The 16,212-nt window shown below is 36.1% G+C and overlaps 1 protein-coding gene across 1 annotated transcript; it reads left to right on the top strand.

Moving 5' to 3' along the window:
* Nucleotides 1-339: 339 nt before the first annotated feature.
* Rab40 (RAS oncogene family member Rab40) lies at nucleotides 340-12,950 on the top strand. The gene is made up of 5 exons (XM_085949486.1): nucleotides 340-997; nucleotides 3,948-4,085; nucleotides 5,745-5,938; nucleotides 7,141-7,363; nucleotides 9,255-12,950. Exons 1-5 carry the CDS (start codon nucleotides 895-897, stop codon nucleotides 9,506-9,508), a joined length of 912 nt encoding a protein of 303 aa, XP_085805612.1. The 5' UTR covers nucleotides 340-894; the 3' UTR covers nucleotides 9,509-12,950.
* Nucleotides 12,951-16,212: the final 3,262 nt, after the last annotated feature.

The raw sequence follows: 16,212 nt of genomic DNA, 5'->3' as shown, positions 1-16,212 counted from the left end.
TCCCATTTTTAAACGACTTCCATTATAAACTGACAAGCTCCTCCCATTTAGTCGACAACAGCGCCTTCCTTCATGTAGCCAAGAAGATGTCGTACAATAGTTATGCTGGAAAAACTAAAGGCAATATTCCCTATTCTGTTGACATAATTATTGAAGAACAATAAATTTGGCGTCAATGCGTCAAATAATATACGGACATTATTTACTACCCTACCCCGTTTTAAAAATAAACGATTCAATTGTGAATAGAAAAAAGAAATTAGTCTATGATTTGGCCCAAGTAATACTTGGCCTAATTAGTCTATGATTGACCGATCTGGCAGCACTGGATTAAGTTACGACTTTCAACGGTAGAGCCCAGAGTACTGCCAATGATGTGAAATGTCATCAGTAAAAATGTTCTAAATAGATATTCGAAGTAGAAATTGATACATGATATTGATTACAATAATTCCTGAAAGATTTTTACGCTTCATGTTATGCTGTCGCGAACAATTCAAATCATTTAATTTGTTCATTTAGAGTAAAAAATACTATCCTATGGCAGTGGCGAGATAGAGCTGTTCTTTGTAAAACTAAACGACCTTGTTATGAAAAACACAAACATCTTTCGAATGTTTACAGACAACGTGCGATATGCAGGGAATATGCGATACTTTTACATTCTGGGATAATTCAGATTACTAACTATCGTGATAAAAACGTATAATGCTAATTGCTTCGGTTTCCGAAAGTAATCTAAAAAAGTCTGTTTGAAGTGTAAAGCAGACAATGCGAAACAGTGACGGTGGGGAGTTTTGTTCTATTGACAGTGGACTGAGGTGAATGTAACGATTATGAGTTGTGGAGAGACTTTAAGGTTTGTCACTGCAGTGATAGAAGTGGCGAGGGGTCATGTTTGGAGGCACGGGATTGGTGGAGTCTACGGGACAGGGTCCGGGGACAGCTGTCCAGAATGGCATCACGACATTGCCCAGATCACATCACCAGCGAACAGGTACGACTTTTGAAATCATTATCCGGTCAGTGCTCTGTGGTTCGCTGCCGATTCCTTACGTCGAACTGACCAGCCCCCATAGCTCAGGTCTTCTAGCGATTCTATGGCTGATAGGTCTCGCTTTGGCAGTCGATCCGGTCACTGTGTTGGACATGGCCATCACATCCAATCCTCTGTAGAAATTTCGCAATGTTTTTAGAGTCCGTATTCTTTATGCTGGCATTCACATCACATCGCTCATGGACGGAAAGCATTGTGTCATCGCATTCGACTGTTACAAGTTTTCAATGGGAAGGATCGAGAGGGAATGCAGTGTTATGATGCTGAAGCGGGGGGAAACCGCACGCCAGCATAAAGAATGCGGACTCTAGTATGCTTGAATTGATGAATGAGTAACCATAGACTATACAGGATAGATAAAAAAGCTGCATTTACATCAGTTATAGCGCATGTACACGTTCATGGCTTAATACCGCCTGTACACGGGCATGGATTTACTTGCACCAATAGTGTGTATTTTAATACACACTATTTATCTCGATAATAACTGTTTACATGTAAAAATGCTGACTGTCTCTCCAATCTCATTCTTCAAAAGCATATCGCGTCTCGCTTATGCTCATCGTATTGGTGCTATTTGACAGATTCAGACAGGTTCATAGATAATCGGTAGACGTCAAAATATTCTGTGCGGTGTAGTTTGTATTTCTTCAATACGTGTTTACACGTGCATTTTCTTGTTATAGCCACAATAATACATATTGTCAACAGTAAATCCATGCTCGTGTAAACAGGGTATTTCTACCAGCAATAGTGTGGTAATTAGACTATCGCAATTAAATATGCTAATTATTGCGCCAATCCCGTGTTTCAAGTGTAAACGAGACGCATTGCTTGTCGCATGAAGGGTATCTGTGAGGTGTAAATCGTATTTCTTCTGGTATGCTCAGCACTATTGTTCTACTGCACATGCGCAGACAAAGCCCATTTACACGTGCATGGATTTACTGGCAGCAGTACGCATTGTCTCAACCCTAACGAAAATGCAAAATATGTAAATACGTATTATCGTGCCTGTTGCAAGACTGCATGCATGCATCAAAAAAGTTCTGCGGGTTCTGAATTTTCACGCAACAGTTGCAACTTGCATGAAGTATGCACATGTACAGTAGAGCAATTTTGGGGAGGGAACCTGCCAGAAAAAAATATGTGCATTTTGACGTTTACCAACTTTCACAACCTGTCAAATAGTAGCACCATTCAATGACAACTATGCATTTCGTTTACACTTGAAGAATGAGATTGGCGAGACAGTCAGCACTTTTGCACTTAAACAGTTATCGGAAATACTGACTTGTTTTATCGATATACTTACCCTTAGCAATTCAAAAGTAATATTATTGTAGAATGCTAATGGAACCCGATACTTTCAATTCAACAAAAAAAATGCCAAACCACTATTTCATCCATCTTTGGGGGTTTACCCAACTATAGTCACATTTTCTACAACTATTTTCATCGATCAATAATTTTTAAGTAAAACTTCAACACCTTCACAATCATTTGAATAAACTGCATCCTAAATTGTCTGGAAAAGTTCTTAATTATAAATGGCAAATAAATAAATTGTAATAAATTATTATTTAGTGTACCTACTTTACACTTAAATGTAGAAAATATACTATTATATTACTTAAATAGGTATGTTTGTGCTTAAGACGATACATCAGTGAAATGGCAAATAATTTTCAACTATAGGCGTGACGAAATTTTGGACTTGCTGGCATTCGGAGAGAGAACGTCGAGCTGGGAACACATCAATTTGTTTCGTGATGGCGACGGGGGTATTAATTCTTAAATCGTGTAAAGATGACTAAAAACGTTACCCATTTAAGTACTTGAAAAAGAAAACATGTCAATGAATATATTATTATTGTTACTAATAGAACATTAAGTAGACGCATGCTAGATTTATATGACAAATTATATTTTGTTCGGCATGCGTCATTTGCACCCGCATTCCGCGCATCGCCTAGCCACGATCTTTTTAGACCGTGCCTCAACTGAGGTATAGCCTTAATCTTTTCTGCAAAATTCGCAAGCATTTCCAACAAATTTTAACACAATATTTTTGATTCATTGAAACTGTCAATTCCATAAATTATTATTAGAAGATGTTCTGTTATAGGTATCATGTTCAGTTTTGTCCGGTTACCCAAATTCATGTACTTTGTAATTTAATTTTTAAATGATATACTTTTACCTAATAGCAAGGCTTTTTTTAAAAAAAATAAAAGGTGTCAGAACTCACTTCATGTCAAGCTTTTTACTAAAGAAAATTCAGTCGTCAACCATGAATGACCGATGGGAATGTGGACGAGTCGACTTTTCACTTGTCGCCGCATGAGACCGCCAATTTCGTATCCGTCCACATTTCACCCGGCTCATAACGATACCATATTTAATCATTTTGACGAATTATATAAATTTTAATTATGTAAGTGCGAACAATGTTTCGTTTAAGTAATTGCTTTTGAAACATTAAAAATACCGTGAAAAAAGGTGCTGGAACGCCATTCCACCGCGTTACATGAAAAAAAAACCGATACGCAACGCTGATGAGTGAAAATGAGAAATGAGCTCTTGTCCCGAAATGATTGGGTGACAGATAAATCGTTAAATGACTTTTCAATATTAAATTGAATTGTAATTATTCGCATATTAGGAAAGTACATTTGTATTCAGCAGAACATATTGCCAAAACATTTAGTTGGACAACCGCAAATATCTATAATATACGCATCACTCGTATCGAAAACTCAAGACAAAGATGGTAGCTATAAACAAGTTTACAATTTTTCATTTCCAATATGTGGCGTTGTCTATGTCAGCTCGTTGTGGCCAAATCTTTATTCTCGGTTGTTAAATATGTATGTTATTAACTTTGCAGGAAGGCCCCCAGCCGTCCCGAAGCAATATGATTATCTACTGAAGGTACTTCTGGTGGGGGATTCGGACGTCGGTAAACAAGAGATCCTTCAAAACTTAGAAGACGGCTCCGCTGAATCTCCATTCTGCAGTGGGAGCGGTAAGATTTATCAGAAGATGCACGGCGAGTACGCTCGTTGTAAATATACAAATTTCCAATAGTCGGTGTTTCACTCGGTCGAAGACGATGCTGCAGCACAGGCATGTCTTCAGTTACCGACTGCCACTATTAGCTTATATTAGCCTACATCCGGTGACAATATATGGGGATCGGCAAAGTTCAACATGCAAATGCTTTCGTGATAAGATTAAGAATTATTCGGTTCATTTTTTTGGACCCCCTTATTTCGTCGCCGTAGATGTCAAGGGAGCCAGCCACAAATTTGGCGAAAATGAATAAAGTACACAAAAGCGTTTTAAAATCATTAGAGATGCAGTGGTCAATGGATTTAAACCACAAAACGTTTTTGACTATATTTTTTGTACATTTCAATATTCAGTGGTCAAGAGATATAACACACATACCTTCTAAGATATTTTTTTTAGTTATCTGTACAAAATAAAAAAAAAAAAACACCACAAACTATATTCTATGTTCAAAGTTTCACCGTTATATCTTTAAAAACACAAAAAAAAGTTCAATAGAAAAATGTTACTTTTTTTGTCAAACAAAATCTTTCTCAGCATTATGATTGGCTCCCTTGACATCTACGGCAACGATTTCAAAACCGTGCAAAATAAAAACTACAAAAAGAGAAAAAGCCTTTGAAATTAAATGTGAAGGAATTATTAATAATATTTGTCAACGGCTTGAATAGCATAATCGGTAGTGTACTCGTTCGCTAATCTATAGCAGTGGTGAAGGCTCCATAGTAGGTGATTATTTGATGCCTACCTTCCAAGAAAAATAGATGGAAAGTATTTAAATTGAAATACTTAAATAAAAAAATGTGCTGGAACCAATTTAATATATCGTCAGAATAATAATTAATATTTCAAAAATATAAATGAGAACCATCTATCGTCAGAATAATGTAGACTAAATAAATAATACTTAAGCGACAAAGCAGCGCCTCTAGCAAATATTGAAATATCGATTCACTCGAGAATAATTTGCCGAGCTTATTGTATGAACTGCATCTCAAGGGCATCGCAGTAGTCTGGTTTTATTCATACGAATCTATAGGCTTATAATATATTTAGTGTCGAGAACTGACGCTTTGGCGTCTTATTCAAATAATATTTAATTATGCGATAATTAAAAAAAAAATCTATGGGTTCAATCACGTCATATAAAGATAGAATATTTAAAAAAATGGATAAAAATTTTATCTCGTGATTATTATTAATCATTTAATTCAGTCATAGAACATACAAATATATAATTTTTTTGTTTAGTTGTTTGTCATATTGGGCTGTTGATAATATTTACCGATTATATATTTTTAGGCGTATGTTACGTGTAGGTATAGGAAAATACATAATTTATATTCATTGCTGAATTCTATATCGTCAGTGAGCTATTGATATTTTATCGATTTATTCCTATTCATCAGTAGTAATATCGTATTATCGTCTTATTTCCCGTGAGTATACCTGACAAGAGTGCTCTTTTTCTCTGATCTCCACAGCCTACCTCTTTCCAAAAGTCACCCTTCGCCACTGATCTATAGGTCTACTGTATTCTTATCTGATTGAACGAAGGCAACTGAAGTTATCCACGTAGTCGTCAATTTTATAATTTGTTTGTCGTCTGCAGCTTATAAGACCACCACAATACTTCTGGACGGCAAGCGAGTGAAGTTGCAGCTTTGGGACACGTCGGGGCAGGGCAGGTTTTGCACCATCATCAGGTCTTACTCGCGAGGGGCTCAAGGCATCCTGCTCGTCTATGACATCACAAACAAGTGGTCTTTTGATAGCATAGAACGGTGGCTCGAAGAGGTCGATAAGGTAATTCATATAACATCATTTGCAACAAACTCGGAAACATACCCATTAGAAAAAATCTTAGAAAAGACATTGTACCAAATGGGACTTGAACCCGCATCTGTAGCAATCCGGGCGGTGAGCTTTACACATGTATCTTAAATATCTATGGCACAGTTTGGCAGAGTGTGCATATCCATAATATATCAATCATTGATAATTCGAATTACGAAAATTAAAAATGTATATAAAAAATAGGAATTTACCTTGTGTACCTTTATCAATTTTGTCAAATACATGATTGTGTTTACCGTAAAGGTGAATTAGAAATACTGTCACCAGTTTGCGTACTCATGTATCGGCATGTACTACCCATACTCAGTATGTGTGGCCCAATAAACTTGTTCCAAAAAACTTGTTCGAATGCATACGATGACATCATCGCCACGACTCGCTAGTTTTTACTGTTGGTAGGTAGACTTTCTATACTATTGACATTAAATGCGCGCGAGTGAGATAGCATAATACAAGCTTGTTATGACAGCTCAAAACATGTTTAATATAAAAAAAAATCTTTATATGACAAGATTATTATAACCTAACATAAAAACAACACATCAATTTAAAATTTTATAATAAATGGGACATTTCAAGAAGCCATGGAATCGGCTCAGTGTATTTTTAGCGATTCTATAAAAGCCATATTTCAAATACTAGTAAGTATTTTGGAACAAGTTTCGATTCTCTGTATTTTTTTATACTGGTAGTAAGTATACTTAGTCTTCAAAATCAACCAGTTTTCCCCACCTCTAGTGTACCGACTGTTCTCTAAAATTTTCCACGGCCTCAAAGTTGCATTTGATAGTGCGCTTAGCTATGAACCTGTCGATAGACGGTTTAAGGTTGACCGTGACCTACAATTGGTGTTTTTCGATCTTCGAATCGACTATGGACGGCCTTTCAGTACACATCAATGAGATTCTAATGAAATTGTTGTACCGCGTGTAGAAAAGTGATTTTTTAATTGATGGATGACATTAATTTATACTTGAACTATTTTTTATTCAATGAATAATAGATACACAAGCTGTAGCATTGTAGAAATTTCAGTGTGATCAGTGATTTTTCAATAGACCAAACTGCAAATCATTGCATGTTCCACATTATTCATTTGTATATTTTAAATTGTCATCGCTTCACATAAACAGCACATTTTTGTATTCCAGCATGCTCCGGGGGTTCCAAAAGTGCTAGTCGGGAATCGCCTGCATCTGGCATTCAAACGGCAGGTGGGCGAGAGAGATGCGGAGTTGTATGCCGCCAAGAACAGAATGGCATTCTTCGAAGTCAGTCCACTGTGCGACTTTAACATCCGAGAGAGTTTCTGTGAACTCTCGAGGATGGCACTGCACCGCAATGGCATGGAGAGACTCTGGCGCAGTAACAAGGGTGAATAAGATAATTATCTGTGGCGAAGACTCATTCCTAGTCGATCATTTAGACCAGGGGGGGGGCAAACTGCGGCCCGCCGGGTATTTTTTTGCGGCCCGCCATCATTAATTGTATTTCTGATTACGAATAACTTTTTTTTATATATTTTTTAAAAAATATTGACAATAGATTAAAATTTGAAGAATTTCTTGTTTCGTAAATGTATTATCTCAGTACGTCTTCCTTGCGTCTCGTCTCACACTATGTAACCACTATTTTCTACGTTGAACATCGATTTCAATAGATATTGATAGTGTGCCGACAGAGCTACAACTTGAGATTATTGATCTGCAGTGTGACACTGATTTAAGAGAATTGCATCGTCGTGAAGAAATCTCCAAATTTTACAATGCCCTTAATTCAGACAATTTCGACCAACTTAAAGATTATGAAAGAAAAATGTTCGTTATTTTTGGATCAACCTATATATGTGAACAAACATTTTCGATCATGAACCTCAATAAAAATTCTTTACAATCAAATATCTTCGATGCCCATTTAGAAGCAGCTTTGAGAATATCAACTACAAAATTAACACTTGAATTTTAAAAAATATTAAAAAATGTACATCAGTTTCATTCTTCTCATTAATTTTTTGTAATGTTTATTTTTCGTGATAATAGTGTATGTCTAAAAATGGTATTTTATTTGCGGCCCGCCGCTCATTTTTAATTCTTGAATTTGGCCCTCCATCCAAAAAGTTTGCCCCCCCCTGATTTAGACCCTACCTACTACCCAAGAAACCATTAGTAATGTAAATTTTCATTATCAACATAAATAGTAAAATAATCGTAATATAATAAACTATTTTTGAAGTTATACTTCTTTAGGCGCGTTTGGGAAAACAGATCAGAGCTTATTTTTGGCGTGTGACGAAGTTGCGCGCGCCGATGTAACACATAATTTATTATTATGATTATATTCATTTCGGTCTCAAGGGTACATGCGCATTCTACACTGTTAATTTATATTCATAAAACTTTATATATATTGGAGTGTATATTTATTTTTCATTGTAAAGATTGTGTATCAAGATTTGAGACCATATTTATGTAAGTATTATTTATGAGTCAAATTATATATCAATAAATAAATAAATTTTGTGAATGTTGAGTTGGTAAATAATTCAAAAAATATATTAAAATTTGATTTTTTATTAATTCATCATGGGCATTTCTGAATCGATTATAACCGCTGTATGGCAAAGATGAGTTTTGGTCCAATACAATAATTAAATTACAATTATCATGTGCTTTATGAGACACAGATGAATCGCGTACGTTTTCATCAACCTAATCCACTGTAATATTAATAGACTCAGGTAACGGCTTATTTTGTTTTGTTACGACAAAGAAGTATAACTTCTAACACACATAGGTACACACACCGATTTTTTTTATTTACACTATAGACCGAGGGTACTCGATTGAATTTGAATTTAAATTCTAATGACTGACCACAAATAGTGCGTTTACCATTGGTGAGTGCACATAGTGCTTGAAGATGCCGAAAGGCGAAACCCGGGTAAAAAAAAATAACTCAATGGAATAGTACAAAACTTAAATCCATTAGAATTTAAACTATTTTTTTATTCAACGGATTTTGAAAACGTAATATTTTTATGTTCAGTAAACGTTAAAATACTGGATTAAAAAAAAAACCTTTTCTGTAAGTATGACTCACCCATAGCTTGTAATGCACGTCAAAAGCTCTAGTATAAACCTCACTATTGTAGCGACATTGCCAGATACTATCCTTGCAGATGATACCAGTAACCTGTAACATGTGAACTTCCTTTTTTGCATGTGTACTTTTTTATTATTGTCTTTTTGTCTTTTCGATTATCCAGTGTTAAGCTTGCAAGAAATGTGCTGCCGTGCGATAGTCCAGAAGACGACAGTGTACAGCATAGAGCAGCTGCCGCTGCCCAGCGTGATGAAGTCTCACCTCAAGTCGTACGCCATGACCTCATCCACGATGCAATACCGCAACCTGAAGGGCTCTCGCATCAAATTGCCCTCCAACAATGGCGCTCTGAGCCCCAGCGGCACTCTGGAGCACAGAACGTCGTGTGCGGGCAGGAATTCTTGTGTTATTTCATAATGATTATAATATGATCATGATCCTCATAATCGTAAAAGTTTAAGTGTACAAATTTCGGTTAGAGCAAATCTCGAGATGCGTCGTCGCAGTGTTGTGCTCGATTCAATCGATGAAATTGCCAGACTGCCAAAAATTTTAATGCTGGAAAAGAGATTGTTAAAAATGTGGGTCAATCGATGAACTAGCTAAACGCCGATAGGATATGGAACACTATATACTATATTATTATGGTGAATCAACGGGGTCAATACAAATTCAATTTGTTAAAAGTGGCATAACAGATTGTAAAGGACACAGTAAAGGGGGTCGCAATAAAAATAAACATTTAAGTCAGCAATTTCAGCGAGTGTCACCAATAGCATGCGGAAGTGGGAAGAAGGTTGAGGCTCAATTCATACAGTGCGGCCAGACCTTAAGATGTCTTTTCCGATAATTTCTTATTTGAACATTTAAAATTTATGACAGTCAAAAACAATATCCGAATTTCAATGGTTTTAACATATTTTAGACGGATCAAAAGATCACAACTGTGACATTGTGGCCATTGACTACAAAACTAAATATTCTCCTGCACTCTTCAGGTACATATCTAAACCCTGACCCCCGCTTCCGACGTTGCTTTAAACACAGCACAGTGACGTCATTGACCTTATGGCCCGTCTATAATAACCGGAAGGACGTGCGGAAAGTAAATAATACTGTCTACCTTTTCCAGTGTAAATAACAGGCTGACTTGTCCAATATAGGGTTGTTACTGCATTGATTAAAATGCCATATCCACACTCTCACTGGGACGTTTCACCGAGCCGCTCAGCGAGTCTTTCCCTGATAATATTTGGTTCACGGCGGGAACGGCGATCGCGTCCACTACACTCTCCCACTCGGGTAGTCTCAGCGAGAGTGCGGATGAGCCATAACGTTATGTCAATCGTTTGCTACGTAACATGTATCTATATAAACGGATCTTTGTGAGATCCTATCAACCATCGGGACAATGAGATCCTATTTGTCAAAGGCCTCAAGCCCGCTCCAGACCAATATAGGTACATCTGTCTGTAAACAAATAAACATTGTTTAAAAACTATTTAAAACCTGTGCAAATGTACTTGTTTTTTTGTATTCCACAGTGGATGCAAAACATGTAAAAATTACAGTGATGAACAAGCAAGCGTTGCCATGTTTGCGTGAAAATTTTTGCTGTTGCATCGGAAGTAGCGACACGTGGTCCTTGACGAATCTTGTTTTGATGAAAGCGTGCAAATTTCTACGATGTAGACAGCCCAACCTTCATTTTGATGGTAATATTTTTGGGGTTGATTTCACACAATTGATTGTGTTTACAAATCACTGTACATATAAGTTGTTTGGTCTGGAATAAGCTTCATTTTAGAATGTATAGAAATTGAATACATTGTCTTGCAGTAACTTTGACCCGACTCGTACATGCCTGATAGATTTTAAAGAATCCGTTCATTAAATTATTTTAATGATAATGAAGATACACTATCATCTATCCTCCAGCGAAAGCCCCAAAGTCGCAATTTCTTTGATGAGATTTTGAAACGGAATATTTTTAATTTTCACTTTTCTAAGATTACATAATCCAATAACAATCTATTTAATAGTATAATTTCTCATTGTATTCTGCCAATGTAAGTCCGATCCGAAATCGAGCTATCACTAGAACTAGATCAACATTTACGAGTGATATTATTGATGTACATAATACTAGGTTAATATACGCAAGCACGAAAAGTGAATATGGCTAATTTATTGAGTATTTAAATTAAATTGACCACTTTACCCGCCCCTATTTAATTTACGGTCTGCAAAGAGCCAGCACTTTTCAAGATTATAAATTAAGACATGTAATATATTTCCCATAAATATTATTTAGATGATTGTACCTCATGGATACTCCGCGTTGAGTTCATTGTTTATTGTCTATGGATTAAAATACATGCAAATACTTCTATACGGCCTGACACATATAAACTTTGCGCGACCGACCGACTCATTCACAATGTCTGCAGTTTAATTGACATTAACACAAATAACTCAATGTGCCAAATCAACACGTTCCCTATGATTTGACGATTTAACAGAACATGGGAATTACCTCGACAGGATTGTCGCTTTCGGTTATAGTTCAAACAGTTAAGCCGCCATCCTGTCAAAGTCCTTACGGTCATCGAGCATAAAAACATTCTTTTTGTATGAAAAGAAGTTTAAATATCCATATGGGAGCAGCTTTTCACAACAGGTTAGTGTGACAATCTCATATTGTCAAATTATACTTAATGTTTCTGTTTTGTGTCACTGCTGACACCGGCACATAATAATAATCTTCGGTCTCATCTTTAGTAGCATGTATTTTGAGTTCACCAAATGACCGATTCGGTAATTGCTATCGAATCTGAAATTACCGGCTGTATTTGGAACAATATTTTCCAGAGTTAAATGACACATTACCGTTGACTGGTCTCCATTACAAGGCAGTCGTGAACTTATCTAATTGAGGGTGTATGTACCTTATGTACTTCTCAATTAATGACATTAAACCGGTTTGAAAATTGAACAATTAATTTGTCAGCTTTGTGAGACCTATGTGCGATCAGGAATGCAAAATTGCCTTTTGACTCTTTTGAGTTTATTTTTGTCACAAGTATTAGAATTTGCAATATATACCGACTCTTTTTAACTAACATGGTGTATCTATGAGGTATCTACTAATGAAACGTATATCTTTCACATTAGCTATTGTATTTTACCCTATCATGATTAGGACAGTTTTGTACAGTTAGCAAAATATTAGTGCAGCTAAATCATGTATCATGTAAATAAAAAAAGGTTCAAGAACTGGAATACAAATTTAATGTATCCATTTTGTCAGACCTCATAATGTATTAAGTAAATAATGTGTATAATTTTTTTAAATCGTCTCTGTGTAAAGTGGCTGTACTGTGACTATATTTATCTTTAAAGTCGTAGATTTAAGAAAAGGACAAAACATTATATCATTGTATTGAATATCTGGCAGTCTTAAGTCCTAAATCTTTTATTTCAACATTATTATGGATGACAGATATTTATTTTCTTAATTCCTATTTCGACAAAATGTTATTTCAATGGCAATGCAACAATTTTAGATTATCAGATTTTTTTTATTTTGTATGTTTTTTACATTAAAAATATTGAATCTTTTACATAAGATCCATTTTATTAATATAGTAAAACAGTACTTTCTGAATTGTTTAGTCATTCTTAAGCTAGCCGTTTGAACACGGCGACATACAGACGAGACTGCTGCATAGAGATGCAGTGTCGGGCTCTAATGGATGTGTCAGGTTTTTAATTTTGCCTCTGTCCTCATTTCTCCCAAGGGCAGTATTAACTAACATCAGTCAAAGCCCGCCCGAGTATGCGGCGACATTCCTAATCAGTTTCACACCAAACATAGGATTGTGTGGTATGCCCGATTAAGAGCGGGTGTAGCGGGCAGTCGCCTCTGGGAAATGTGTACACAAGCGGAAGAGTCGCTCGAGTCAGACTGATCTAGTCACCACGAATGCAAATTTCCTTGAAAACTCAAAAATCAAGTAAAGCCAGTATGAAGCGCACTCGGGTGCGTGGCGATCTCAGTCTCGGGTGATTGCTCCTGTGACATTATCTGGCAAAAAGCTGACATTTAAAATCCAAACACCTTCTGATATAACCAAATATCCATAAAAGTCCATATTTGTGTCTTTAGATTAAACAGCTAGCTTTACAAACAGAATACCAACTAACGATACCGCCTGGGTCTATGGAACGCCTTTAAAAAATCAACTCATCATCTTATTTATATACAAGAGTAAATAATGTTTTATTTTTCATATTTTGTTGTTATCTACAGGGATTACTCAGGGCGGATGAGAAAGCATACCCGCATACATGACGTATCAGTTTAAAAAATAAATCATTCACGAATGCCATTATACTTTTTTTATTCTGTCCTGCCATCTTTATTAATATGATTGTGAAAGATCAGAATTAATGAAACTTCCTTCACATTTTTCCCTTCCATAATTTGGCTAATTTATTTTAATTCATACATTTACCACTCCATAATAGTATATCAACTGTCGCCGCAGCTCATCAGTTTCTGCAATGCGTTTCACCCAGAGGACCCGATGGGTTGATCCAATAGCTGTTGCTGTGTCAACTGTTCCTCTAAACCGCTGATTACCAACCGGGTCCGTGAGATATGACGGGGGCTCGAGAATTCTCAAAAGTTTTAACATGAAACGGTAATAGAGTGAATAGGAATTTGACCTTACCCTTTCCAGAACAATGAAATATTTTTATATTTGAAGTGAAAATCGAAGAATTCAGTTGTGTAAAAAAGGTCACCACCGATTACATTCATTTTATTTCTGTCAAAGCGTTTAAAATTTAAACGACAACATTCATTACATTCTGTTACATATATGTTTATTGAATAAAACATATGTTAATATAACTATTCCATCAAAAATTTTGACTGCGACTACGTTGAGACTAAAAAAAAGTAAGAGACGCTTTTTGTCTACTTAAAGGGCTGCTAAGCAGCTCTTTGCTTCAGTTTATCACTGCCTACCGCTCTACATGTATAATTTATATTTTTATAATTTATATTTTTTCTATCTAAACCCCATTTCTAAAAAAATTTCCAAGGGGTCCGCCAAATAAAAAAGGTTGGGAATCACTGCTCTAAAGAATAGGATCTTGAGATAACCTCCAGCTGTGAAGCTCAGGAGTTAAAATTGTAACTTGGACTTTTTTTATAAATTATCAATATTATGGTACGAGGGTGGGTCAATAAGTCCTTAGAAAAGCCGACAGGTGGCGCGACTAGTACTGTAAGCGGTTTGTTTTCATGCAGTGGCACTACCGATTCAGTATGCTGCGAAGTTTCAATCAGATTGGTCGGGTTGTTGTGTGTTTCTCGTACATTTAAAAAAAAAATTTGCTTGTGGAAAATGGAAAAATGGAAAATGGAGAAAATTGAGTTTAGAGCTGTTATTAAACATTTTAATATAAAAGGGTTAACAGCAAAGGAAATAAAAAATGAGTTGGATTTAGTTCACGGCATATCTGCTCCTTCACTTGCAACTATTTATAACTGGTTAAATGAATTTAAACGTGGTCATACATCAACAAAGGATGAACCACGCTCAGGACGTCCTGTAGAGGTGACTACACCAGAAATGATCAATAAAATCCGCGATATGGTGTTAAGTGACCGAAGATTAAAGTTGAGTGAGATAATTGAGGTTACAGGGATCTCAAAAGGTAGCGTCATTTCTATTTTACATGACAAATTGGGCATGAAAAATATTTCTGCAAGATAGGTGCCGCGTTTGCTCACAGTCGACAATAAACGCAATAGGGTGGTGGCCTCTAAAGCCCTGTTGTCGCTCATGCAACGCAATCCGGATAAATTTTTTCGTCGCTTTGTGACTGTAGATGAAACATGGATACACCACTATACTCCCGAGACGAAAGAACAGTCAAAGCAGTGGATTGCGAAGGCAAACCATGTCCAAAGAAGGCGAAAACCGTAAAATCAGCTGGTAAGGTTATGGCTGCTGTATTTTGGGATGCACGTGAAATTATTTTCGTTGACTATTTGGAAAAAGGAAAAACAATAACAGGGGATTATTATGCATCTTTATTTGACCAGCTAAAAAACAAAATTGAAGAAAAACGGCCTCATTTAAACAGGAAAAAAATCCTCTTTCATCAGGACAATGCCCGTGTTCACATATGTTTACGATCAATGGCTAAAATTGAAGAATTGAAGTTCGAATTGGTCGACCACCCACCGTATTCACCAGATTTAGCCCCCAGTGACTTTTTCCTTTTCCCAAACTTAAAAAAATGGCTAAGTGGACAACGTTTTTTTTCAAATGAAGAAGTCATCGATCGGACAAATGCTTATTTTGAGGACCTTCCGAAAACTTATTTTTCTGACGGTTTAAAAAAAATTGAGAAACGTCTAACCAAGTGTATTGAGCTCCAAGGAGATTATGTTGAGAAATAAAAAAAAAATACAAAAATCAAAACTGTTTTAATGCTTTTTTCTAAGGAATTATTGACCCACCCTCGTAGGTATGATAATTACCTCAAAATTGATTTCATAATTGAAGTGAATGCAAAACTCATGAATTCGAATTTAACTGAGAAAACAATAATATTCAGACAGTTAGCGGTCCCACGATGGTCGGCTTATAATGCAGCGGGTCCCAGGTTCGAATCCCGGGTCTGGCAAATACAAATATTGTTTTTCAATTGGTGTTTGGAGTCAGAAGTATGGACCTATTAGGTTGAGTAAGTGCCTGACATTCGTTTCTTATAAAAACAAAAATCTGTCAATACAAACCTCCACTCTGTGGAGGCCCATATGATCTTATTTGGATCGGACACGGTCTAATAATTAATGAATGAAGGCAAAAACTATTAGTTTTGTCCAAAGAGGTTCAAATTCAGCTGTTATAGTCAAACAACAGCGCCTTCCGACTTTTGCTTAAATCTTCTTGTTGGAGAGTAACATTAAAATGAACCAATATACTGGAATTGATCTCAGGAGACCTTATTTCGTATGAATATTATAATATTCTGGGTGCTCTGATGAGTGTGAAAGATGTACAAGAGAACATAGTGAGTAATATACTTAATTTTTA

The sequence above is a fragment of the Rhyacophila brunnea genome, unplaced genomic scaffold, assembly GCF_057557595.1.
Source record: "Rhyacophila brunnea isolate RB1 unplaced genomic scaffold, BYU_Rbru_1.0 scaffold_22, whole genome shotgun sequence".
NCBI lineage: Eukaryota > Metazoa > Arthropoda > Insecta > Trichoptera > Rhyacophilidae > Rhyacophila > Rhyacophila brunnea.
Note: the sequence above shows the minus strand (reverse complement) of the source record. Positions and strands in the feature narration are given on the sequence as shown.